General features: G+C 43.8%; 1 protein-coding gene across 1 annotated transcript in view; it reads left to right on the forward strand.

The window, feature by feature from the left end:
• The window catches only part of ERI1 (exoribonuclease 1), a 58,912-nt gene extending 33,786 nt beyond the window's left edge, over window positions 1-25,126 (forward strand). The window contains exon 7 of the mRNA XM_069485224.1: window positions 25,019-25,126. Coding sequence (XP_069341325.1) covers window positions 25,019-25,126 — 108 coding nt within the window. The remainder of the gene's footprint in view (window positions 1-25,018) is intronic.
• Window positions 25,127-27,509: the final 2,383 nt, after the last annotated feature.

The raw sequence follows: 27,509 nt of genomic DNA on the forward strand, positions 1-27,509 counted from the left end.
TAGAGATGGAGTCTCACTGTGTTGTTGCCCAGGCTGGACTTGAACTCCTGGGCTCAGGCGATTCTCCCGCCTCAGCCTCTCGAATAGCTGGGACTATGCGCCATAATTGTATTGTTTATATTCAATCAAGAAATATTTATTGCATATTTTATTCTAATTGAGAAAATAAAGCATACATAGGGAAAGAGAGCTAACAATGTAAAGTAAGTTTCCAAAGGGGCCTAAAGTGCAGCATAGTGTTTAAGGGTATAGAGATTGGAGTCAGATCTGTGTTTAGATCTTGGTTCTGAGACTTACTGGTGGTGTGACCTCAGCAAGTTACTTAACCTTTCTGAGCTCCCAATTTTCCTTATAAAACTCTTTATAGTGTTGTCGTAGGAGTTAAATGAAATAACATCTGAATCATGCCTAGTGAATTATAGCTGATTTAGCAAGAGCGTCTTAGAGTAAAACACAAAGCATCTTCAAAATCCATCATGGTGCTAAGGGTGTCCTAATTAGCATGGCCTGCTGGATGCAGGACTCCTTAAATTTTCTATAATGAGGGGATGAGTTATCCCAGGTCCTGGAATGGCATTGAGATTGTTGACAAAACAAAGTGACTTTGGCTGTGGGAATAAGGGGGAAGCGAGGGGCCAGGTTAGCAGACACGTCACTGCCTCAGTTCAGCAGGAGAGTTCACCCTGGTCCCCGTGCAAGTACATTTAGTTCCCAAATTGCCAACTACCCGTCGTCAGGTGGAGAAGATGAAGAAATAAAGTGATTACAATCTGTGATGCGGTCAAAGTTCGCCGAGGGCATTATAAGAGCAGAAACAAAGATTAATGGACAAGGACATCAGAGAGGGCTTCCCCTAAGTGGAAACACAAGCTGAGTCTTAAAGAACAAACCAGTAGGCATTAGAAAGAGAAGAGGTAATAGTTGACCAAGCAGCGTGTTGAGGAAACAAAAACACAGGAACGTAAAGCACAACTTGATTCTTGAAGGTGGTATTTACCCAGTAGGGTTCTGCTTTTTCTTCACGTGAAGATACAGATTCTAAACCTGTCCTTGACTCTCACCCTGGCCCACGACATCAGCATCACCTGCCTGGCTATCATTGAGCCAGAATTCACATGGTGAGAACTGTTCTTGAAATCTTGTGTAAGAGTCCTGACCATGAAGCCTTCAAAGACTGTAGTATTAGATTCAGCTCTGAGCTGGTTTCTCAGATTTCCACTAGACTGGTTCTACAGCAAGTGCACCGTAGGGTGGGGAGTTCCTCATCCCACTCAGTATGTTTGCACTGGAATGAATTGCGCACTCCAGCCCTGCAGTGGTAGCCTCTGCAATAGCTTAAAAGGCAATCTTTCTTTAGACCTTAGTAGAAAGACTCCTGGATACCAAAGAGTTGTGTTTCAATGGCTCTCAAATCTAATTTATCATCAGAATCTCTTCAGGAATTTTTAATGGAGTCCCAGTCCCTCCTCTTAGAGATTCTAGGGTGGGCCCTGGGTATGTGTTCAGAAAAAAACAAAACTCCCACAAGTGACTCTAATCATCATGCAGATCTGGAAACTTGGGTTGGGTGAACAGCTATTGCCATTGGCCATTGCTGATGGAATCCAACCAATCAGGTTCTTCTCCCCGAGAATGGCTCCTGAAAGACACCAGTCATCCTGAGCACACGTCTTGAGGGGAAGAGATGAGTGCTGCCCTCTGAGTGACAGTGACATTTCTCCTTGCAGCCCAGCGGTGGAAGCCGGCTGGCAAAGAAAGACAAAAGCAGCACACACGCAGAGCTGGAGATGAGACGTGGCGGTGATGCCCTGGCAGCTCTCCAGTTCCTGGTGCTTTCCTGCCGCTTGGCCACACTCCTTGCCTCGCTTCCATGAGATGTTCCTTTATCCTTATAATAAATTCCCCTCTGTGGCTAAGGCCAGCACAAGCTGGTTTCTGTTACTTGCAATTAAAGAGCCCGGCTGCTACGCGTCTTCCTAAAATAGCGTCCCTGAAGAACAATCAAGGCATACACGTTAAGCGCACTCTGTATGAAATATCAACTTTCTTCTCCAAACGAGTCTGGGAATGGGCTCTTGCTCAGGGGAGGAAAAAACAGAACAACGCTTGCTGTTGAGTACTACTTTCTGAAAAAAGATGCTGCATTGATGGGAAGCAATGAGAAAGCAAGGGGAGCTATACTCGCACAAGCAGAGCCCGAATCAGCCTCACCACGGGAAGATGAAATACAGCCAATTTTGCTGCACAGATGAGTTCTGAGGCAGAGCCAGCTTCACCCCCGCTGGTCGCAACCTGAACCCTCTTCTTGCTCTCTGACTCAGCCTGGGGCTGGCAGAGGTCTCTGAATGAGGCTGAGATTTTTGACTGGTTGGGTTTAGCTTTTGGCTGAAACAATCAGCACTGCCCAAGAAACAAATAAAGCCCAGCTGTTCCCAGATGGGGAAACAGGCGAGCTACTCTTTCCCAAAGGGAGCGAGCCTGGCCAAGCCAGGATGCCTTAGGGTCTTCCTGCCCAGGGCACTTAAATATTCGTCTACTCTTGAGCAGGAAATGTGTTCAAGCCGTTAGCCACCACCACACACCAAAAAACCAAACAGAGACAGTCATCCTGCCAAGGGACTGGGAATTTATAGCAGCGTCTTTTGGGTGGGTCGGTGAGCTCACTAGTGGCCGCTTACTCAGCTACTAAGCCTGAGGTCAGAGATGCCACTTGGGCCAAGCAGCTCTGCCCTGCTCCGTTCACCCCTGTGGCCACTGGGAGAGAGATGGGAAGTGGGCCACAGCAGCTCTGAGCAGAAAAAGCCACCTCAAACACAGTCAAATTGGGTTTGTAACGTCGTTATGTCCCAGACCATGGGCCTTCAAATTATTAACCAGGAACGGTAAGGGTTTTGCAGAGCTCTCTGGAAAAGGACAGTGGGGTCTGTGTCTCACCTCACCCCCTGGCTTCCGACAGAGCAGTTCTCCCTTTTCCTGTTTATTCACTGGGCTTCATATCACTATATTTGAAGAAAGGATTCTAACTACTAATGCTAATAGCTTATATTAGTAAAAAGTGCACACACGCACACAGGCCACACTGCGTGTTTCAGATGACACGGCTTGATTCCTCCAAAGCACTCAAAGAGTGAGAGTCTATTATTACCTCCATAGCACAGTTGAGGAAATGAAAGTCCAGTATCTTATGCAAAGTCACAAAGCTGGCAAGTGGGAAAGCCAGGAATTGCATCCAGGTCCCTCGGACTCTAGAGCCCTCCCTGACACTGTCCTCTGGGAAGGGCCACAAGTGTCTGAGCAAGAAAAAGCAAAGCCCAGCCTGTCTCTAAAGCAGCTGTTCTCAACCTTGCTCCCCACACACTGGCATCACCGAGGAAGCTGCAAGGACAACGGACACCAGGCTCTCACCTCTGGGGACACTGATTTATTTCATTGATCCGGGAGCAGCCTGGGCATAGGGGTTTGTTGTCATAAAGACTGGTAATCATTGCATTAGAGAAACAGTCATGGGAATTCAATAATTAGAATTATATGTCAGCACTGATTTGAAGAAATTGAGATAGGAATTTTCCTCCTGGCAAATGACTCAACTGATGGTCTGAAAAGTGTCCTTAAGAAAAAGACAGACAGCAAAAGTCCTCCTGCAGCTCTGGTGGCAGGTGGAGACTTTTCCTTTCCTCCATCTCCCCCAGGGCTGGGTGGAGCGAGGCGTTGCCAGGCCATGAGCTGTGAGCACCACCCGGTCACTGCTTTGGTGGGGCCGCTGCAGAGAACAGCTGACGTGCGGAGGGGGCAGGGAGGAACATGGGACAACATTCCAGAGGAAGTCAGGGCCCACGGTCTGGGATTCTGTCCTTTAGGTTCCCAGTCCAGGGCTGGCATGGAGGAGGGAAGTGAGATGCAAACTCGATCGTTGAGATAATATTGAGTGTCATCTTTACAAAAATAATAATACAAAAAAAAAAAAAAAAAGAAATCCATGGTGAACAAAACATCAAGCATTTAAATACAAACAGCATCCAACGGGGCGGGGATTGGGGTAAGGGGAGTGAGGTGAGTCAGCAAGTGTAAAGTTAGATCCCATCTTTATTTAAAATGGATTTTTTTGGCATTAATTTTGATTTAAAAAAACATTGCATTAAAATGTTATTTTTCTTAAATCTCGTGCCCCACCGTGAGTCCTGGTAAATATTCTCTTTCAGAGGCGGACCTGTTGATCTTTCTGAATTGAGGGGGGAAGAATATGGCAAAAGTATACCCTCTATAAAGCATCAGAACTCTGGGCCTCCCAGAGGCTTGATGGGATTTCCTGCGTCAAAGGGAAGATTTCAGCTGAGAGGTAACCTCACCATTCAGAGCCGGCAGGTGAGGAGAGAGGGAGAGTTGAAAGCTATACACAGAGAAGACATACGCAGAGAAGGTAAGTTGAGAACATCAAGGGCAGCCGATGACGTTCCTGTCTCTGTTGATTCATTTGGCTGGAAGCTCTGGCCTGAACAGGCAACTCCCCATCAGACGGGATTACTCACTGTTACCTTGGTGGGTTAACCAGTTTAACCTTCAGCTCCCTCATCGGTAAAATAGAGCTAATAATGTACCCCTCACGGTGGTGTTTTAAGGATAAATAAGGTAAGATATATATAAATATAAAGTACTTTGCCCAGTGCCTGGTACATTCTAAGCACTCTCCTAAGAAAGGCAGCTATTCTCACATCACTATTAGATTCTGAAGTCTGTTCTAGAAGCTTTACCTTCTTATTTATCTCAGTCCACTTTTGGAACATTTCACTGCTCGCTGATAACTCACCAGAGTGTAGGCCAAGTCAGTCGGTTGTTTTTGGCCCAATAATAAATCTGGGAAATTATCACTAAAATGAGTCACGGTTGCAGAAGGAATGGGGAAGCCTGGATTCTGGTCTCAGCTTCAGGACTTGTTTAGCTTATTCCTGCCTTATAAGACGGGGGTAACAATATCTTCCCTATTGCTCTCCTGTTGTGGGGACCAAAGAGATCATGGTGCAAAAGTGGCTTACGGTGGCACACGCAGATGGAAGCGGGCTTTGCTACGGATAATTCTTCAGGGGGTCTCTTTTCTGCCTGGGCTGATTCACCTGGTTCTGATACTGAATTTTATGTTTGGTTGTGGATTCTCTATTTGGGACTTTAAAATGACAGCAGAAAGGATTAGTTGGTAGTCACAAAACTTGGACTATGGAATGAACTATTTGCTAAATTGTCACTTTAAGTAGGTAATATAGATGTTAGTTCTGGTGTTAACCATATTACTTTCTCATAGGAATTTTTTTTTTTTTATAAAGAAAAAGAACTTATTTCATACAGGTATAGAGGTTGAGAAGTCCAAGGTCAAGAGACCATATCTGATAGGTGAGAGCCTTCTTGCTTGGTGGGGACCGTCTGCAGAGTCCTGGGGTGGCACAGTCATCACATGACAAGGGACTGAGCATGCTAACATGCCAGCTCAGGTCTCTTCCTCTTATAAAGCAACCAGTTTCCCTCCCATGATAACCCATTAATTAATCCATTAACCCATTAATCCCTGAATGAATTAATCAGAGCCCACACTGATCCAATCACCTCTTGAAGGTCCCACCTCTTAATATGACCACATGGAGGATTAAGTTTCAACATGAGTTTTGGAGGGGACATTCAAACCAAAGCATTCTGCTCCTGCCTCCCCCAAACTCATGTCCTTCTCATGTATAAATACATTCATTCTATTCCCATGTCCCCAGTCTTAACTCATTCTAGCTCCAACTCAGAAGTCCAAAGTCTCACCTGTGAGCCTGTGAAATCAAAATAAGTTGTCTACTTCCAAGATACAATGGTGGGACAGGCATAGGATACATGCTCCCATTCCAAAAGGGAGAAATTGGCAAGAAGAGAGAGGTAATAGGCCCCAAGCAAGTCCGAAACCCTAGGGAGCAGACAATGGGTCTTAAGATTCCAGAACAATCTCATTTGACTCCATGCCCAGCATCCTCTGAACACCAGTGTGGGTTTGGGCTCTGAGACTCAGCAGTCCTGTCTGTGTAGGTTGGCTGGACTCAGTCCCCCCAGCTTTCCCCGGCTGGCATTGCACGCTGGTAGCTCTACAATTCTGTGGTCTCAGTGGTGGTATGGCTCCCACGGCTCCTCTAGGCATTGCTGTAGTGGGACTCTGCACAGCTTCTGCCCCACATTCCCACTCAGCCTTGCTCTAGTGGGGGCTGTCTGTGGTGGTCCACCCCTGCAATAAGAAGTCTGTCTGGGCTCCTAGGCTTTCCATGACATCCTTTGAAAACTGGGTGGAGGCCGCCAAGGTTTACGACTTGTACCTTCTGGAGCTATGGCATGAACTGCACCGGGGGTTGCTTGAGCCATAGCTGGGGTGGCCATGGTGTGCAGTCCCAGGGATTGGGGAGCAGCCTACCGAGGTGGCCCTGGGCAGTGAGCCTGGGGAGGGCACTCCTGGCCTGTCACCTGAAACTGTTCTGCCTTCTGAAGCCTCTGGGCCTGTGATGGGAGGGCCAACCTGAAAGATCTCTGAAGTGTCTTCAAAGGCATTCCTCCATTGTCTTAAGGAACAACACTGAGCTCCCTTCTATCCAAGCTAATCTCTTTAGCAATGGGTTGCTGGGCACACCTTTTCTCTCTGTACATGGCCAGGCTGAGAGTTTTCCAAATATTTCTGCTCTGCCTCCCTTTTAAGTATAAATTCTGTCTTTAAGTTATACCTTTGCTCCTGAATCTTGGCAGTGAAAAGTAACCATGCAGCCCCTTCTACATTTTGCTTAGAAATTTTTCTGCCAGATAACCTAGTTCATCACTCTCAAGTCTGGCCTTCCACAAAGCCCTCAGGCATAGATGCATTTCAGCAATGTTTTTTGCTAATTAACAACAAGGACGGCCTTTTCTTCGGTTTGCAATACCTCGTTCCTCAGTTACATCTGGAACCTCATCAGAATGGCCTTGACTGTCCGTATTTCTATCAGCATTCCGGTCATGGCCACTTAACCAATCTCCAAAGAGTGGCAAACTTTCCCTAGTCTTCATGTTTTCTAAGCCCTCACCAGAATCTAGGGTTTTTCTAGCCTGTTTCTCCAAGTTCTTCCACTCTCTGCCCATTACCCAGTTCCAAAGCCACTTCCACATTTTCAGGTGTTCGTTTTTAGCAACAACCCTACTTCTGGGTACCAGTTTCCTGTATTAGTCACTTCCCTGTTGCTTATAACAGAACACCTGAGATTGGGTAATGTATAAAGAAAAGGAATTTATTTTTTACAGTTACAGAGGCTGAGAAGTCCAAGGCTGAGGGGCGGCATCTGGTGAGGTCTGTCGTGCTGGTAGGGACTCTTTGTGGAGTCCCAGGGTAGTGCCACATGCACAAGAGCTGAGGGTGCTAACGTGATCACATTGGGAGTATTTTTAAGAAGCTTGACTAGGGGAAATGTCTCCCTCCTGGTCCTGCCTAGAACTCCTTCTTTTGTTGTCCTGAGTTGGTATATTTGATCTTTGTAACTGTTCCATGTAGTTACATGTTTTCTGTGAGTATGTGCTTGAATGATCACTTATTTTTCTCAAAGCTGATGCACTTATTCATGAGAATTTTTGATCTTTTTGACTATAATTGCCTAAAATTCAAACTGTAAATGTCATTTTCTAGCCGTCCTTGGAGAGTATGGTGTCATGATTGAGAGACTGGGCTCTGATGTTCATGCTGTTCCACTAAGTAAGGGACCTTCCTCTGTTCAGATGGGGGCAAGATACTCCAGATCTCGTTGGGTTGCAGTGAGAAATAAAATAATTAATTTTTTTTTTTTTTTTTTTTGAGATACAGTCTCACTCTGTTGCCCTGAGTAGAGTGTCATGGCGTCAGCCTAGCTCAGCAACCTCAAACTCCTGGGCTCAAGTGATCCTTCCTACCTCAGCCTCCCGAGTGGCTGGGACTGACTACAGGTGCATGCCATGACGTCCGGCTAATTTTTCTTTTTTTAGTAGAGACAGGGTCTCGCTCTTGCTCAGGCTGGTCTCAAACTCCTGAGCTCAAGTGATCCTCCCACCTCGGCCTCCCAGAGTGCTAGGATTACAGGCGTGAGCCACCGTGCCCGGCCCAAGAATTAATGTTTTTAAAGTGCTTAAAATAGTGCCTAGTGAATAATAACCAATAATAACTCAATACATGTTAGCTGTTATTGTATCGAACCTATTTGTGTTAGCTTTTATTACACTGATCTGCACGGTGCTGAAACCTGAGGCTTGTTCTATGGGACATTCTCTGTGAGTTCCAACCACTGCTCCCTAGTGCACTTCCTGATGGTGTTTTTGTGTCTCTTTCTGTTCCATTTCTCTTCTTTCTTCCTCTCTTCACAGTGCTGGGGGAAGGATTATATAGATTTTTTTCCACCAATAAATCCCCTTTAAGCAAAATTGAGTCAGATGTCCCTTACTACCAAAAGAATTGGAAAAACATCACTAGTTTGGAAACAGTCGCCTCCTATTATTCTAAGTGATTCAACTCTCTGAGGGTCCCGGGTCCTCTGGGATCCTGGCAATGTGCTATTACTGATGCCAGCACCATTCTAGTGTAAGTGGCATATACCAGTATTCTCAATGAACTAATCAAGAAACACTCACAAGTGCATACCTGCTGAGGTGCATCCTTTGCACACAGAACGAGGTCACAGTTGTCAAGGAGATTAACTGTGTTCACTTCGGGTTATATTTTAGAAGACTAAAATAAAGCATTTTGCCCAGAAAACACATTTCAGAACTATGGTATAATAAAAAGTACGTTTATTTGTTGTCCAGGGTTCCTGGCACTGAGCTTCAAAGATCCTTGGAAATTTCTGAGTGACGGGGGCCTCTTTTTTTATTCATGAACCCTTTCTGACCATAGCTGAGTTGATGCTAATGAGGTGACTCAAGGTAGGTCCCTTGTTTTGAGGGAAGGGCTGGCCACACCAAAAAGACCAAGCATGTGATTAGAGGATTGGGACTTTCAGCTCTCTTAACTGCTAGGGAGAGAAGAGGTGTTTGAGATTGAATCTAATCACTAATGGCTAATGATTTAATCTCTGGTGCCTAAGTAATGAGGCCTCGATTAAAAACTCTTGAACAACAAGCTTCCAGAAGCTTCCAGGTTGGTGAACTCATGCTGTGCTGGGAGGGTGGCATGGAAGGGGAATGGAAGAGGGTACTGGGAGAGGGTATGGAAGTTCCATACTCCATACTCCAGCCCCCAGCCCCATAGCTTGCCCTACGCATCTCTTCCTGGCACTGTGTCCCTTATATAAAACTGTAATCATAAATACAGCACTTTGTTGAATTCTATGAGTCATTGTAGCCTATTATTGAACCTGAAGGGGATTCATGGAAACCCCAGAATTTGCAGTCAGCCAGGCAGAAGAGCAGGAGGCCTGAGCACCCCACTTGTGCTGGCAGTTTTGTGGGACTCAGCCCCTAACTTGTGGGATCTGATGCTAACTCCAGCTAGTATCAGAATTGAATTGTAGGACACCTAGTGAACATCAGAGAATTGCTGTTGAAGCCACCTAAGAACCTTGGAGAAACTGTAAGAACCCCCTTCTGAAAAGCAGCCAAACACCTAGTCCTCTATTGCCTCCAGAGAAGCATATTTAAACCCTTGATGACAGAGCACAACAGTCAACAGATTGTTTTGAAAGGAAAGAAAATATATCTGTGACAGGTGAGTAAAGAACCTTTTGTGGAGTCAAGGTGCTGAGGCCTGCTAGGCTACCTGGTGTACATATGAGCTCCCGTTTCCACACCCACACGTGGAGTTGATCAGGTGTGTGACTGATTCTGCTGAAACTCCCCAGAGCGGATCAAATTACCTTACCGTGTACAAGCAACATCATGGAATTGAGTCTATCCAAGGTAACATACACTGTAGTGGGAATGACATTGTAGAGTGCATTTAAAACAGCCTGGGACTAGACTCAGCTGTGTGATACACTCCATTAGAAAATGGTGTGAGGGCCAAACTATGAGGGCCTCCTAGAGTGCTAGGATTACAGGCATGAGCCACCACTCCTGGCCAAGAGAAACTTTTTATCTTCAGCCTTTTTAAACATCTTATACAAACTAACTACTTATATTAATAGTACAGCTAAGTACATACACAAAAAAATGTTACTGGAATGCTGGGAATAAGAATTTGTTGTTGTTTTTTACAAAGGTTTTTTTTTTTTTTCTCCTTTGAGATTGTAGTGAACTTGGTCACACCACCAGTGAAGTCAGAAGTAGGACAGAGAATGCTCAGAAGGCTGGTTTGGTCAACTGAGCTCACTAAAAACGACTGACCCCCAACAACATGTACAAAAATACAAAATGTAAATAAAAAGTACAAACACATTTCTGCCTGCAGGGGGCGCTGCCTTCGTGGCCTTTCCGAGGTGACCACATTCCGATTCTGAGAAGTGGAGGGTGAATAGATCATGGAGGCCTTTTTCTTTCTTTCTTTCTTTTTTTCAGGTTTAACTTTTCCTTTCTTGCTGTCTAGTCATCCTCATGGTTTTCTACTTCTTGGTATCAACATCGTCATCCTTATCGTCTTCAGACATCCCTTTGCCCGTTGTGGCCTCGGCTTCCTCATCATCTCACCCTCTTCCTCCTCTTCCCCTACTTCATTGTGCACCTCGTGTTCCCCATTTCCCATTAGCGTTCCCACTGGCAGGTGTGTCTCGTCCATTCCCCCGCCCTCCGCAGCTTCCTTCCTTCCTGCTAATCTCCCCCGAGAACGCCGGCTATGACTATATAAAAATGACTATCTCAGCTTCTCCCAGTTAGGAAGGTCAAACACATATGGAAGTATTTTGAGAAGTATAAACAAGTTATGCAATCGGAATGATTTGTTTTACCTAAGATGGGAGTGCAGAAGATAATGATGGTTTGACTCAAATAGCACATTTAAAGTACTCTAAAGATACCTGGTTACATCTGGTGAGACACTGGCAGGTTGGGAACTACCAGCACGGAACTGAAAGGAAGAAACTAATTGGCTCTGTCCCCAGTCCCTTGTTCATCCCCGGAGCATTCCTAGTGAATACACTCAGGACTCATTGCTCATAAGGACCAATTAACCCACTTAATCAGTGGATTCTACCCTCCCAAATGCACACACAGAGAGAACACTTGGCATCCAAAAGAATCTGGCTCCACATGTCTAATAGATGAAAGTAAAATTAAATTTTTTTTTATTATGGTTCCGTGAACTATGTTTATAACTTCGGGCTGAATTCATTTTCAGTCTCCCTTTTCTGCAGCATTTTGGCAGCCTCTGTGTAAAGGGCCTGGCAGGGAAGTGGGGTGGTAGTCAGGGTGGCAGAGCTAGGGGTGGGGGAGAGGGACTTTCAAGGACACTGCTGGCTGCTGTCACTCCGTAGCTCTCCTGAGACCAAAGGGTGATCCAGCTCAATCTTCTCTCTGCCTGGTTATTCTGGGTGTTTTGGTCTGTTGATTTTCCAGTTTCCCAAAGCAACGTATCTTTCTTGGCATGTTTGGAGAGGGAGCTATTGCTAAGATTATTGGGCTTACAAGGGATAGCCCTTGTGCTTACACAGTCTAATACAGGGCATTATTCTAAGCAGAAGATTGCGTGGTTATAGACATCTACTGGGTCAGTTTTTCCTAACCCTTGTAATAAAACTAATGATAACCAGTTAACTTGACAGTCACTTCCCAAAAGAGCTTCGGTGTTTGATAAATATTTTTCCTTTTCTGGAATTTATATTGTAGTTAATACACTTGGAAGTAAAATGCAGCCGCATCACAAAATGCCTACCCTCTAAGCTCCCTCTTTGGAATTCAATATAATTAAAAGCAGCTAGTATTTCAGTTTCTAGTAATGCTAGCACTATGTGAGAAATTTGGGGAACATCCAAGAAGTAGAAGTCTTGCAAGCAATATCCTAATTACAAAAAGGAATACAATCCCTTTTCCAGTTTTCTGTTCCCAGTTGGTTCATCTGAGAAATGCTTTCTCCAGACAGGACAAGACAACTGACGCCTTCACTTGGTACCTCATTCTGCAGGGAAACGGGAAAAGGTTCTCATGTGATTCACTCTGTGGCCGATGCCTTCCTTTAAAATGTTGGAAATGTAACACGCTGGTCAACTCATGGTTTGTGAGCTCCAACAGGACAAGGTATTCGGCTTTGGAAACAGTGATATCTATAGGACAGAGAGGCAGAATTCTCCTTAAGGGGAAGTGAAATACAGAATATCGTGATTTTGAGTTTTGCTGCGGTTCTTTCCTTAGCATTCGCTAATGCCTTTGCTCCTGGGGGTCAGTGATATGCAGCCTTTACCTCGTAACCCTGTGGGGCTGCTGTGTTAAGGTTCATTCTCACACCACATTGACCCTTCTCGCTAGAAGCGGAGAGCTTTTTTTTTAAACAGCTTTATTGATATATAATTCATGTACCATAAAATTCACCCATTTGAAGTGTACAATGTTTTTAGCACATTACAGATAAGTGCAACCATCACCACACCAATTTTAGAACATTTTCGTCACCTCAAGAAGAAACTCAGGCCGGGCGCGTGGCTCACGCCTGTAATCCTAGCACTCTGGGAGGCCGAGGGGGGCGGATCGTTTGAGCTCAGGAGTTCGAGACCAGCCTGAGCAAGAGCGAGACCCCATCTCTACTAAAAATAGAAAGAAATCATATGGACAGCTAAAAATATATATAGAAAAAATTAGCCAGGCATGGTGGCGCATGCCTGTAGTCCCAGCTACTAGGGAGGCTGAGACGGGAGGATCCCTTGAGCTCAGGAGTTTGAGGCTGCTGTGAGCTGGGCTGACGCCACGGCACTCACTCTAGCCTGGGCAACAGAGTGAGACTCTGTCTCAAAAAAAAGAAGAAACTCGAAGTATCCTTTAGCTATCACATATCTGTGCTCCTTCTTTTAGAAAAAAATCTTGGAAGTCCGCATAAATCAGCCCTTTGATAGAAATCTCCATCTCATGCTGCTGCTGTTTTTTGATCAGTTCTTTACCAGAGCTTCACTGTGACATGTGCTCTGCCCTTCCATGGGGACCAGTGCTCTGAGGGACAGAGTGACCCCTTGGCGAGGGGCAGAGTGCCACTGGCAACAGCAGCCCCCTAGAGAGCAGGTGAGGGTCGGGGGTGGCAAAGCGTGTGCTCAGGGACCTGCACACTGCGATGCGACCTTTGGTGACCCCCCTCGGCCTTGTGTCTGTTCACTGACGTCCACCCGCAGAAAATCCATCTTGCTGCCTCCTCTGAAGCACGAAAACATTTTGTTGTCTAGCTCCTCACTGGATCTTGGACTCTGTGGCTTTATCTAATTTACACCTCGCTTCTACTCGGCTGGCCTTCAGGATTTTTTATTTTTATTCACCACACTCATCAGGGAACACAAGCATAATCCTTCTGGCTTCTGCTGTCAGTCACTTGGAATCTTGGTTGCCTTCACAGCCGTACACTTTATCACCCGGCCTTATCGCTTCGGCTTTGTCCTTGGTTTTGGAAGCACAGTGAATCAACCTTATTTATCTTTGCAGGAGGCAGTATTTTAACCACCATATAGTAGCATTAATCTGTCAAATCACCCTAAAGATGCAAGGCACTATATATTATTGAAATTGAGACTTCTCTATTGAAGGGTATTGTCCACTCTTTTATTAAAATATCTCAATTTATGGTCCTGAATACTTCCAGGAAGGATAAGCATGAGAGAAGGTCTATGTGGGGGTGTTTCGAGGGAAGGGTCCCCCTTCTCACCGGTTGGCCAGGTGAGCAAATAGAGCATTGTAAAGGAGATCTGTGAAACAAGTGTTTTACAAAATAACAAGTGGAAGAATTCTGATGATTTCATTTTGGTTTTCCAGTTCGATTTTTATTTAAAAAATTACAAGGCTTTTAACCATTCCATATTCAAATTTTGTTTTGAAGATGCATGCTGTCAGGCTCTTAAAAATGCCACTGGAAAATTATATTCTTCTGGTATGAAATAATTATATTCTTCTGGCATTAGAAAGCCTCTTATTTCTTAAATAGGCTTAAACATATTTCAACTATTCTGCCTCTAATGCAATCAGGACTCTAAAGACCGAATGAAACTATATATAACCCAGTAAAACTTTTGTTGTAGGGTCTTTCGCTTACTCACAATTCACTTCATGAAAAAGTCAAATCCTGTAGTACCTCATAAAACACTATGATTCAGTAAATATTGCACTTTACTTTTATTGTACTTGCATTTATATGAGTACTCTCTGTAATATTTCCTTTTTAAAAATTTTAAATTCCCAAAGCCTTAATTAATGGAGTACCTAGTTCCTCTTAGATTATTTCAGTCCTTCTAAGGGAAAATCAGCATCTCCTGGTGTGTTTCTAATCTTCAGAGCCATAAGAGCAAACTTTTCTCCTCCATCACTGCAGGGAGGTGACACAGAGGAGTGGCGGGGAGCCACATGTTTACTTGCATTCCTCTGGCCCTGGCCGAGTTAGTAGGTTTCCCATGGAAGTCCATTTTTTCTTTCTTGAACCATGTCTGAGCCAAAGGCCCTATATGGCAAAGCTCCTCTGCTCAGTGATGAAATGCCAGAGGATGACATTCTTTCTAATGAGTCACAGTCAATAAAATCTGTTTTCCAAATGAATGTGAGTATGCCTCCACACCAAGCAACATGAAAAGAAAATCCTATCACATCAAAACGTCTTGTTTTATCAGTGGAGCTCAGACAGACCTTTCCCTTTTGCAAGCAAAATGAAATGTGTTTCCACACAAAGCGAAAACCCAATCTGTCCTTATTTTTCCTTGGATACATATGTTGTAGAGTATGAAGAAATGAGGGAGGGACATATTGGGCAATATTTTCAGGGTTTGGGAACTGAGGAAAAGCTACTGAGGAGTTTGTGTACAACAATAATAAAATGTCCAAAGATATTTTACTCTTGAGAGCTGCCATATAAATGTCAGGTGATGGTATTTGTTAATGTATTAATATAATAGCATGTTGAACATGGTCTTAACATGGAATAGCACTGACCCTATTATTAGAAATGAGAATTTATTAGCTATGCATTTTTTCTGTTGTGTTGCTGCTAAAGAGACTTATGGGGGGCTTAGTAAAGCCACCAATGGCTCCCAAGGTGTGTAAACATCAGCCACAGACAGATTAACTCTTAAGGCAAAGGGAAAATGGAAAGGAACCGAAGGAACAAAATGTAGTGATCACCCAGAGATTAACTGTCATTACAGGAAAAGGAAAAAGGAAAATCTTAAGGAGAGGATGTAAGCAAGCCATGTGACACACATTTTAGGGCATAGAAGAGAGGGTGTACATTACAGGACTACTGTCCAGAAAATTCCCTAAGAGGAATATACACAACACTTAAGGCTCAGCTGCAAATCAGAGCAAACCCAAGTCAGAATGAGATGAAGGATTTAAATCTGGCCAAGGTGCCAAGGTGTAAATGACACCACCCACAAGTGAGAGCCCACTTGGACCTGGACCTTGAACTTGACTTTCAGCACTCCCAATAAAGTTACCCAGTAAGGAAAAGAGGCGGGTCAGGCATTAAATTCGTATTCACTCATCAAGAGCTTGTTTGTTTTAATTATCCAAGTGCCTTTGGTACTGCCATGTGCTTCCCTTTCTGTGGGAGAAACTAAATTATATCCAGAGAAGGGTAACTATTAATAGAATGGCGGAAAAGCCTCTTAAATCAGAAATGGCTGAAAAATGGACAAAAAAAAAAACTGGGCATATATAATAAGAAGAGAAATAAGGATGAGGACAAGAGGGCTGCCCAGGACTGTTAGGGGGAAGAGGGATATGTGTTCTGGAATGCTCCAGAGGAAGGGTAGGACCAAGGGGAGCTGCTCAGCTTTTGAAAGAGCTAATATTCAGTAAAGTTGGAATTCCAACTCAGGCTTTCTGACCCTATGTCCAGACCCTAGTAACCATGGCCCCCATCCCCAGAAAATTTCAATGACCCCCATATAATCTTCTTCCTTAACTAACTACTTGAGTTTTCGAGTTGTTTCCCAGAAATGGTGGGTGTTCTACAAGACAAAGGACTTGAGATTCCGAAGGCCCCTGAGCAAGATTCCTGTAGTCAAGAATCACAATCCCCCAGGACCTGCCCCAGTGCACATGACCTGCCCCAAGGCATGTAGCCCCTTGTTAGTTACACCATGACCTGCCCCAGTGCAGTGTTAGTTACACTATGGCCTACCCCAATATACATGGCCCCTCCTTTGAAGGCCCATGATCTCTGTTGGTTGTAGAGAAGGATTTGGGGTAGCTTCCTCCATTCTCCTGGCAAGACGTCTGTCATATTAAAAATTCTTTTCTTCCTTGGCAATCCTCATTGTCTCAATAATTGGATTTTTGCATGACGAGCAACTAGACCTAGAGCGAAACCCCCTTTCAGTTTCAGCGATACTCTCTTAGGACTGTTGTGAGGATGGGTTTTTAAAAAATATCTAATAAATATGACAGCAATTTTCAAATTCTGAAGTGCTACCTAGATCAAAGGAGGGACTTATCCATTAGGCTGCAGCCTTCTAAAGGAATTCAGCAGGTCTGAGGTGGGCCTGAGAATGTGCACGTATGTGCACAGGTGAGAATGACTTAGTTCAGACCAGGTCATTCTCACGTGTGCACATACATGCACATTCTCAAGCCCACCTCAGACCTGCTGAATCAGTGACTCAGTGACTCCAGGGTGGGGTCCTGCAGTCTTTGTTCTCGCAAGCTCTCCAGGTGTCTACCACATGCTCAAGTCTGAGAATCAGGGCTGTAAGAAAGGATTATCCTTTTTTTTTTTTTTTTGGTGGGGCCCTTGGCCCCCAGAGGCTCCAGGGGCATTATGGGATCATTAGCAAATACACAAACCCCAGTTCCCAGAGGAGAGGCTAGCTTAGAGTGCTGAGTGAGCAAAGATTTTATCAGGATAAAAAAAAATTTAAAGACTAAACCGGCAAGATTATGAGCTGTAAGGGGTGTTGTCTTACCTGGAAGGCAGGTGTCAAGTGGAGCTTTAAGTGAAGAAGGCAAGAAGACAGGACGCTGAAAGGGAAATTCTCTATGGCTGTCAGAAAAACTCATGGGGAGGGGAAAAAAGATTTATTATGGAATTTTAATATGGGGAAGAAATGACATTTTTTTAAAAAGGATATTTACTGAATACTGCTGACAACAGGTCTTTGGTGAAAGGGTGGAACAATGGGGGAGGATTAGCAAGTGTAGAGAGCAGGCAAGGAGGGGCTGCCGAGCAAGATTAACCCCTTACATCTGGGGACGGGCTTTGTCTCTGTGATCATTTTATTCTGGAAAACACTAATGTGAGCTCAGCTAAAGGCTGTTTTCATTTTCCCCAAGCAAATACATTGTTCTAAAGAAGAAAACAAATACATGTAAAGGGTTCCCGTAAGCTATTTTGAATAATGCAAAATGTTGGTTGTCACTTTCATTTGAAATACATCCAGAATGGGCTAGCCAAAAAGAGGAAATTGCTAAAGTTCAGACAACTGTGTCAACCTAAAAGGAAGAGGCTGAGGCACAAAATATAATTTAAAGAGTTTACTTGGGCCAAAGGGAGGACAGCTGCTGGGAAGACTCAGACCCAAGTAACCCTGGATGTGAGCTCCTTTCGGCCTTTGTTACAAGCAGGTTTTTAAAGGCAAAAACAAGGGGACAGGGCGTGGGGCTGACATAAAGTTGTTTGTCAAGAATTTTCATTGGTTTACAGAGATAACATTGGCTACACATTGTTAAGCTACAGGGTGTGGGTTATAGTGTCTGGTGGGGCGTTATTGGATTAATATATAGCTGCTTGTGGCAATAGCAAGCAGTTTCAAGAGATGAACACATAGCTGAAAAGGTGTGACTGCTGTCTCATTTTAGTGTCTCCTGATAATTTAAAAACACTTGCATTCTTCAGATAGAAGTCCTTTTCTTTTCTCAACTGTATAACCCAAGTAGTCTGTTGCCTGAATGGATGTGCCCTGCCAGTCTCCAGGAACCTTCTGGAGCCCATGTTCAGGGAATGTCCTGAGAGAATGGCTAGGGTCACCACCCGCACATTTGGGAAGTCCAGCACTCCTGCCACAGCCTCTCTGTAGGTTTTCATGGGGTTCATGTTCTAGTCAACCTTGCCGTCTCCCTATTTCCCATTGGGGGGGTGAGGGGAAACTTCCCCTTCACCCCAGGTTTGCTGAAAGATCAATGCACCATAAGGCAGGTTAATAAGACAAAGAGATTTATTTACCTTTTATTTACCACGTGCACAGAGTGAATCACAGAGTGATTATCCGATTTTCCAACGGGGTCCAGAAGTTTACATACCCTCATTTTAGGGAAATGAGGAATGTAGTTTGAGAGGCAATAAATGGTTACTAGGGAAGATGAATAGATACTTGGGAAAATGAATGGATGGGGGGAAAACAGATTGACTAGTAAATGATTCTCTTTGGAGACTAAATTAACCTGAGAGACACGTGTTATCTTAAAATGGGTGGGCCAGGTTGGGTTGTATTCTTGATCTTCTTTCCTGCAATATATTGAGATAACCGAGAAAGGAAGGGAAGTCACTTGCTCTTTTTGATGAGTCTGTCTGGTTTTGCACAGAGGGAAAGCCCCTTCCAAAGCCTGTTGATCTCTGAGGATCAAAATACTTTAATTCAAAATACTCTTTATGTTACCAAAATTTGGTACAATGAATGGAGAATGAGGACAAGCAGTTTGAAGAAAAGGAAAGAGAAATGTATTAATATGCTGGCAAATGAGGAGGATGGTAGACTCTCATCTTAAAGAACCATTGTTCTATCTATAAGCAGAAATATCCAATTTTTTCTTTTTCTTTCTTTCTTTCTTTCCTTTTTTTTTTTTTTTTTTTTTTTTTAATAGAAATATAGAGCTTTTAAAAGGAGTTTTTAGCTTCAGGCTATTGCTGTTTAACTGTAGCATCTCCAGCAAAGACAATCTTGTGACCTCTGCCCAGACAATTCCATGAGCCACCTCCTATAGTAAAAAGAACAAAAAACACTCCCCTACCCCTCTGATTACTGGCCTTGAGCAGGGAAGCAGGTTTTAATTACCAAAAAGAGTGGAAGGGGTAGGTTTAAAGAGACACCTCGTAAAACATTTTACCCTGAAAAAGGTAACAATCCCTCTGTTAAATTTATACCAAGGAGTCATATTTTGGAGTGAAATTTCCTGAGTCTTTCACCACTTTCACTTGGTTTCTAGATGTTTCCTGGGGTTCCAGAAGCTCAGAATTCTGTGTGAAACCATCACCAATGTGGAACTTGGCCTCTTGTTCTTCATTTCTCCCCTTCCCCAAAGTACCACTAACCCAGCTCCTGTAGGTAACAGGCTTAAAAAAATTTTTTTTAAGGGACAGGATCTCACTATATTGCCCAGGCTGGTGTTGAACTTCTGGGTTCACATGATCCTCCCACCTCCCCTTCCGGAGTAGCGGGGACTACAGGTGAGAACCACCATGCCTGGCTCAGTAACAGGGTTTTAGTGAAGATATGGGCTGAATTGGAAGGAAAGAAAAAAAAACAGCACAGCCCAGAATCAGCTACTACTTAGAATTTAATGCTATTCTGAAATATTTACTGATGAAATATGATGTCTGGAGTTTCCCTCGAGGTCATCCATGGGGGAGGGAGGAGTGATGAAACAAGAGCTTTCAGTTAATAATTGTGGAAGCCAGGAAGGGTGCATTGGAGTTCATTATACTAGTCTGTCCACTTGCATATATGCTTGAAATTTTCTGTAATAAATCATTTTTTTAAAAAGTGGATGCTAGATATTGCTGTGCTAGAATCCCTCAGTTAACACCACACAGGTGATTTCTCTCTGGCCATCCTTTCCTCTGATATATTTGCTTGGATGCCCCTTTCCCCTCTGCCAGCCATTTCTTCACCTCTCTCCCTTTTTCTATGGCCCACTAAATTCCTGTCTTCCCTACCTAAGGGGAACACTCAAAACCAGAAAACAAACAATTCATTTCTTATGCAAAACAAGCAATTTAATTCTTCTTTGTCTAGACTTCTCTCGTCAGCCTACACTGGAAGAACCTACTTTTTTTTTTTATAACCAAATATGCTCACTACTATTGGTTTTCTGAACAAAGGTGGTTCTCTGTGCCTGAAGAATTCTGCCCTCCTCCTAGTCCACCTGGATTCTGCAGGCAGCTTTTAAAGTCACCGAGTCTCCGACCCCACCAGAACTCTTAACATTTAACTTCAGAGTAGAGTGGAAAGCGTGAATAGTAGACATTTCTCAGGACTCCACGAAAAGGAATTTGGTCTCTATCTAGAATCTTCCATCAAGAGACGTCCACTATGAGGGTTGACTCTTGATTTTCTCTGGTTAGAAGGAGAAGCAAAATAGAGACCCCCACAATCTTTCAAAACTCTTGTTTTCTACGTATTCTTCTTACTGCCTTTTACCAGAACTTCTGGCAAGTAACACGTTGACTCATGGTGTTTTATCACTTCCTTCCTCTGGCTCACTTCCAGTAGAGACGCTAGTGAGTTGTCAAGTCACCAATAGGCAGGACAAGACAGAAGGGCCTTCTCTGCTGCCAAAATTTGATCATCTCTAGGCATTAATAATCTGGAACAGACAGTGACAGAATGAGACAGAGTTAAGTTGAATGAGGAGATATCTCCTGCCTTTCAGAATGAAATCAGTCTTTCTTTGTTTCCTTTGAAGTCCAGGTTCTACAGTGTCTATGTGTATGTTAGAGGATATAACATCAGGAATGAACAGTACTTCTCAGGGGTCTCAGTCTCAACTATGTTGAAAGGATATTGAAAGGAATTTATTCAGGCACTAAAATCTGGGTTCTTCATCTTAGAGCGTAGGTACTTGCTTGGGAGCATTTAGGCAAATGGCTTCTTTTCTTCCCTACTTTTTTTCAAGGGCCAGAAGATCAGACCAAAAGTCTACCCTGAACTGTCTAAGATTGGGAGTAAGCCTTTCTAGGAACATAAGGAAAGCTACTGATGAGTTACCCAGAGAGTCATAAATACAGGAGTCCAGTCTATTCAGTTCAGGCTGAGGGAAGGTGTGGCATGAATTGGAAACACATAGGGAGGATGGAATCTCCTAAATTTTATAAGCCAGAGAAGTAGAGTTGCCAGATAAAATATGGGCTACCCGCTTGAATTTAAATTTCAGATAAACAACAAACAAATTTTTAGCATAAACCAGTCTCAAATACTGCATGAAACACATATATCCTAAAAAAATGTATTTGCTGCTTATCTGAAATTCAGTTTTAACTGGAGCCCTGTATTCTTTATTTGCTGGCAACCCTAGAAAAGCCCGGTCCCTATGGCAGCCCAGTCAACCTGACCTTTATTGCCCCATTGAATGTAAGAAATGGTCAGGGTACATTTGTCAGAAACAAACTCAATGATCGTGGCAATAATACCTTATCCTGACCTGCCTTCAGTGGAAAAAAATTACTTCTTTTTTTTTCCTTTACAAATGGTTGTGCAATGAAAAGAACTCCCATCCAAAAGTCTTTTATTACATTGGTATATGCTCCTTGGAAAAAGCATACCATCTAGGGTTCAAAAATCGCTGTTTAACTCCATTCTTTTTCTTTCTGGTTTTGATGCCTTTTAAAATTTTACTTTTTTATTAAGGAAAAATTTTAAACATATACCAAAGAAGAGAGAGCAGTACGATGAACCACCATGTATCCATCCCCCAGCCTCAACAGTCAACTCATAATCAATCCTGCCTCATCCATCCCACCTCATTTCTGTCCATCCCAACCTCATTATTTTAAACCAAATCCCAGAGAGCTGGAGCTTCGTTGCTTTATAACTCTCTAGTCCTCCTTGTACCTTTTCTTTCCCAGTAATGGGCTTGTATGGATAGTGGCGGCCCCACGTCTTCTGAACACTGCTGCATGTTTTCAGAGTTCTCTAGTTGCCTGCCTTCCCAACATCAAATCCATAAATCTGCGTTTTCTAGCCTCCCTTAGCCCCGCAGTTCATATACGGGACATCAGTTTTGAAGTTCAGATCCACCTGGCGCAAGACCTTGGGTAGGACTTGAGCTTGGCGCAGGCAGAGGGGTGGGTGTGCAGCCTTCAGGCCAGCTCTGCCCTGGCATCTGGGAGCTGCTCCTGGAAGATGATCCAGGAAAATATTCCTCCCGCTTTTCCAATGAGTCTGTGAGCACTCAACATACTTTAATCAATCCCTGCCTTTATACACCAGCTAGAGAGGACTCCAGTGACTTTTACTAGGTAGCCTGACTAATACAAAAACTGATCATTCTTACCTTCCAGAGGCATGAGAGGAGAGGCATACATAAGCATTTTAGCCTTTTAAAAGAAAAATGTTATGATTCATATAAGTTGGGTAATTTATAGAGCACTTCAGGCTTCTGGAACCATCCTAGAACAGAGATTCTCAAAGTGCGACCCTCCCAACCAGAAACATCAGCCTAGAAACTTGTAAATTCAAATTTTTGCACCCACTCCCAAGACCTAGTGAATCAGAAACCTTGGGGGCGGGGCCTGGCAATCTGGGTTTTTACACCCCTGGGTGATTGAAATCTAGCGTCAGCAATTAATCTGAAGGCTAAATCCTGCCCACAGCCTGTTTTTAGAGATAAACTTTTATTGAAACACAGCCACACTCATTCATTTACATATTATCTCTGTCTGCTGTACAGAGACTGTGGTGGCCCACAAAACCTGAAATATTTGCTATCTGGCCCTTTAAAGAGAAAGTTGCTGGCCTCTGATTTAGATTTACTCTCGATAAGACAATGAAAATTAGAGGATGAGTCAATAAGAGTTAAACGGAAACGCTTGATGCTAATTTATAACAAAGTGTAGCTGTTGGGATTAGTTTCCGTAAAATGACAATCTTCTACTGTTAGCTGAGGTCAGTGAGAGACAGAGCAGCTGGCTTTTTTAAGCTTCTATCAATAGAAATCTTCGTGCTAAGGACTTAAAAGACTCTTATTTGATCAAAATACTTTTTTTTTTTAAAGCGTGTGTGTGAATGTGTGCGTGTGCATCCAAAAGTAAGACAGTCTTGCAAGCAATCAGCGGCAATTGTCAGAAAGAGGAGGAACAAGGCCTAATTCTGTCCAAATATTAAGGAGGAAATAACTCCAATCCTCTTCCAAATCCAAATTTGTTTATCATGAATGCCAAAAAATAGGGATAGTGAATTTACAAACTGAATTCACAGGGTGCAGAGAATGTGGCTTGAGTGAATTATTTGAGACTGATAGAAGGGACATGAAACTCTTCAGAACCAAGTGTAGACAACTGTTGCTCAGCCATGCATTATCTTATTCTGCTGAGCCTTCCACCTGAGGAAGAAGAGACAGCCATGCAGTGAGGGCTTCACTCACTTTCTCATCCCTCCCTGAGAGAGCCCAGGGTGATGAAAGAACAGCCTGTTTAGGTACCTACCATTGAACCCTGGACAAGCGTTTTTTTCTTCCCTAGTGATCAGTTTTCTCATCTGTAAAATACTGGCATGAGACCAGATGGTCTCTAAGATTCCTTCTAGTTCTAAAAACGTAAGAATTGCTTTGTAAATGGTCTGATGCTTCTTCCTGCACTGATTCTAGTTTCTAAGATACCTCTGAGAAATCACGCAATCCTCAAATGGAGGCTCTTTAAGGAAGAAGGAAATAGCCATTCTTACACACTGCTAGTGTGATAACTTTCCTGGAAGATGTGTTTATAATGCATGGTGGAAGCCTTAAAAATCAATGCATTCTTTTTGATCCACAATTCCACTTTTAAGAATTCATTGTAAGAAAATAAGTAAGGATATGTTCAATGTCATAGCAACAAGTGTGTTAGTTTCAGCACTGTTTATAGTGGTGAAAAATCGAAAGCAGTCAAAACATCTTACCTAATCAATTTGATTGAATAAACTGTGGTGCATACATACTATAGAATATTATGTGGCCATTAAAATGATGCCATTAAAATGATGCCATAAAAGTATACTTATTGACATGGATAAATACGCTATTGAGAGAGCAATAGCTTCGAAGTGTCATTTTCTATATTACATTTTTCTGGAATGGGCTTACTATTATGTATACCTCTCTGTATGCCTACGTTATAATCTGCAAGGGTACACATGAAAATTCTCAAAATGGTTACTGCCGGGTGGTAGGTTGACAAGTAGTTTGGATTTCCTTCTTGTCTTATTCTTATTTGTAATTTTTCTACAGTGATCAGGTATTACAAAGTATAATGACACGTATTTTAATGCACACACAGAAGTAACAGTACATTTAAATGGATAAATGGAGATACCCTACCTTCTGCTTCAATTGAATTAAATGTCCTCCTAGCAGCTAGATGGGGCATTGGGCCCCACAAGGGTTGCAGGTTGCTTTATTTTTGCACAGAGGGCAGAGACTGGTGGTTGTAACATTTAAGGACTCCTGACTCTCCCCGTTTTCTGGGTAGGATGACCAATCACCCAGTTTGCCCTGGGCAGAGAGATTACCCAGGATACAAGACTTTCAGTGCAAACTGATCAGCCTATGCCTGAAAAGAAAGGCCAGTACTTCTGCAGGCACACAGAAGTACGTTTCTGACTCAGTCCGTGGTACGTGGTCTCTTAAGAGGTCACTTATGAAATCGTCGCTGCCCTTGGGCTGTCATGGCCAGAAGAGGCGAGAATCGAGCAGGGTGGGATCAGTACGCAGAAGAGGCTTTCTGATCCTTGAGGAAAGCCGAGCTCATTTGGGGAGACGACACCTTCTCTTCTCTGCACTTAGCCCAGTGCGTGTGTTTGTCCTGTGTCTGAGCCTCTCTGAAAGTAAAATAAAATGAAGGGTTATCTGAATAATTCAGGCCAGATTAGCCATTTGATGACTCAATTTCCCACTTCCGGTATTATTAAGCATTGCACTAATTAATGTTGCTGAAGTTGCGTTTATTGTAGCCCACTAGCCCGAGTGTGCCCATTCTTTTTATTGACATCCTTTGTTGTTATTAAAGCGAAAGAGGAAAAGGACCCAGAGTGGGGAGCAGCAAACCACAGCTGGTGTGGGAAGGAAATGGGACATGTGCTGCAAGCGGAAGTCTGTGCAAGCTGCAGGGAGATGAGTAGTGAGTCTGGGTCGCACGCGCACACGTCGGTAGGCGGTGGGAGAGATGGGGACCCCACGCAGAGTGGGACCAACGCTCATTCAACAGGTGCCAGTTGTGGACTCGCCTCCCTGCCTGTCATCCTGTGTTTGAATGCAGCACACCTTTCCCACCAGCTGAGTCAGGAGCCGATCTCCTGGGTGATTTCAGGGAATCGGTCTCATTGCTCACGTCCACATCGTTTCCCGGGGATGGTGGTGTCCTAGAGGGTTCCACCAGGGAGGTGAGGATGAGCCTGTCCACGGAGCAGACTGAGCACACTCCCTGGCCAGGTCACACGGGCGTGTGACTGGGCTTCCCAGCAGCTCCCTCTGTGTGTTGCATGACATTATTTCCTAGACCACAGGCAGTGGCCCTGGCTTGAGAGGTGGAACTGCAGCTCAACCATTTCCTCCCTGGGTGATATTTGGCAAGTTATTTAACATCATGAAACCTCAGTTTCCTCAAATGGGTTAGGAACATAACATAGTTCCCACTTCACTCTCATCTGCCCCCTTCTCCACTGAGTTTCTCTCCTCTGCGCTGCTTTGTTGCCTGTAGAACACATGGGCCAAGAGGAAAGCTGATCCCAGGCATTTTCCAGACTCTTCTTTCTGCAGGTGCACAGTGCCCCCAGCATGGAGCCTGCATCGTTTTCCACAGGGGAGCTTTAGCTTTGTCTTTCTTTTCTGAGAGGGGCTTTGCCTCAGGGGTTTGCGAAGTACTTTGCATGGAACATTGGTGGAGGGGCAGCCAGAGCAATGCCTTGGGGTTTTGCTGTTTGTTTTCCAGCATTAGGAAAAATCGGGGATTTGGGTCACTTAGTTTTTTGGTGAAGAAGTAAGAGGTGTGGTGAGAAGGGTTCAGGTGCGTCTTGCTGGCGAGAATGCAAACACGACTGGGAGGGGGGGGGGTGTGGATGTGAGCAATGAGACAGATTCCCCGAAATTTCCCAGGAGGACGTCTCCTGACTGCACTGACGGAAAAGAGGTGTGCTGCTTTCAAAGAAAGGCTGATTGGCAGCAAGATGAGATCACATTTGCATTTTTTTGGAACCGGCACCAGTCTCACTCTGCATCATGTTTCCCATCTGCGTATGTTCGGGTGTGCCACACGGGCAGGCACAAAGTCAGCAATGAAAATCCCACCTTCTCTTTGTAAGCAAATCTAATCCAAGGACCCAGGACACTTGCTTGATCCAGTGATCCAGAAACTGCACTGCTTCCTCCTCCTGATGTGTTTCCAGCGAGAAAAGCGGGCGTGATGAGAGGAGGGGGTAGGTGGGCCTAGGTGCATTTTGCTGGCGGGAGGGCACATTGGTGCCAACTCATAGAAAACAACTTGCCTGGAGATGTAAAAGCCTTTAAAAGTTCTCATTTTTTTTTTTTTTTTTTTTTTTACGAAATCATTCTAGTTCTGGAATCCAGCCAAAGAAAGTCACCAGCAATGCAGATGAGAATCTCTGTTAAGAGTGTTCGCTCTAGCCTTATTCATTATAGTAAAATATGGGGAAAAAATCCACATGACCAAGGATGGAAAACGTATGCAAGTATGATGGAATTATTTAGTTAATGAAGACATTTTAGGAGTATTCCTTTTTTTTTTTTTAGGCAGGGTCTCACTTTGTTGCCCGGGCTTGAATGCAGTGGTGTGATCGTAGCTCACAGCAACCTCATACTCCTGGGCTCAAGTGATCCTCCTGTCTCAGTGTCCTGAGTAGCTGGGACTATAGGCGCGTGCCAACATGCCCAGCTAATTTTTTCTATTTTTTTTTAATTAATGATGGGGTCTCACTCTTCTCAGACTGGTCTAGAACTCCTGAGCTCAAGCGATCCTCCCGCCTCGGCCTCCCAGAGTGCTGAGATTACAGGCGTGAGCCACCGCACCTGGATGACAAAATTTGAAATTACATTTATTGTCCTCATTTCCTAAACTTTTTCTAATGTGTAATATTAGTTTCTAACACTCAGCCTTTAGGGAGCTAAAAATTGCATTCAAGTACAGAATGCAGCAAAGAGCACAAATGATCTTCTTCAAATAACACTGCTTTTCAAAAATTAAGGATTTTTATATTTACACATATATATTCCCCTATTCTCTTCACGTGTAAGTTTAAAATGACACTGCAGGCTAATTGTAGGCCTTTGTTCTAGGATGCCTAGAAAGTGCATTTCGTCTTCCTACGGGCTCTTTGACTGCATCCCACGAAATCAACACACACAAGAAACTTAGGAGACAACAAACAAAAAAGAGTTCTTGCTGTTGGTTGGTGATCTTGTGCTCAAATAAAAACGTTCCTCCTATTTTGCATTTGAATGCCAAATGCTGAAGTTTGAACTTTGCCTGTCCATAAATGAATCCA

This window comes from Eulemur rufifrons, chromosome 12 (assembly GCF_041146395.1).
Source record: "Eulemur rufifrons isolate Redbay chromosome 12, OSU_ERuf_1, whole genome shotgun sequence".
Lineage (NCBI taxonomy): Eukaryota > Metazoa > Chordata > Mammalia > Primates > Lemuridae > Eulemur > Eulemur rufifrons.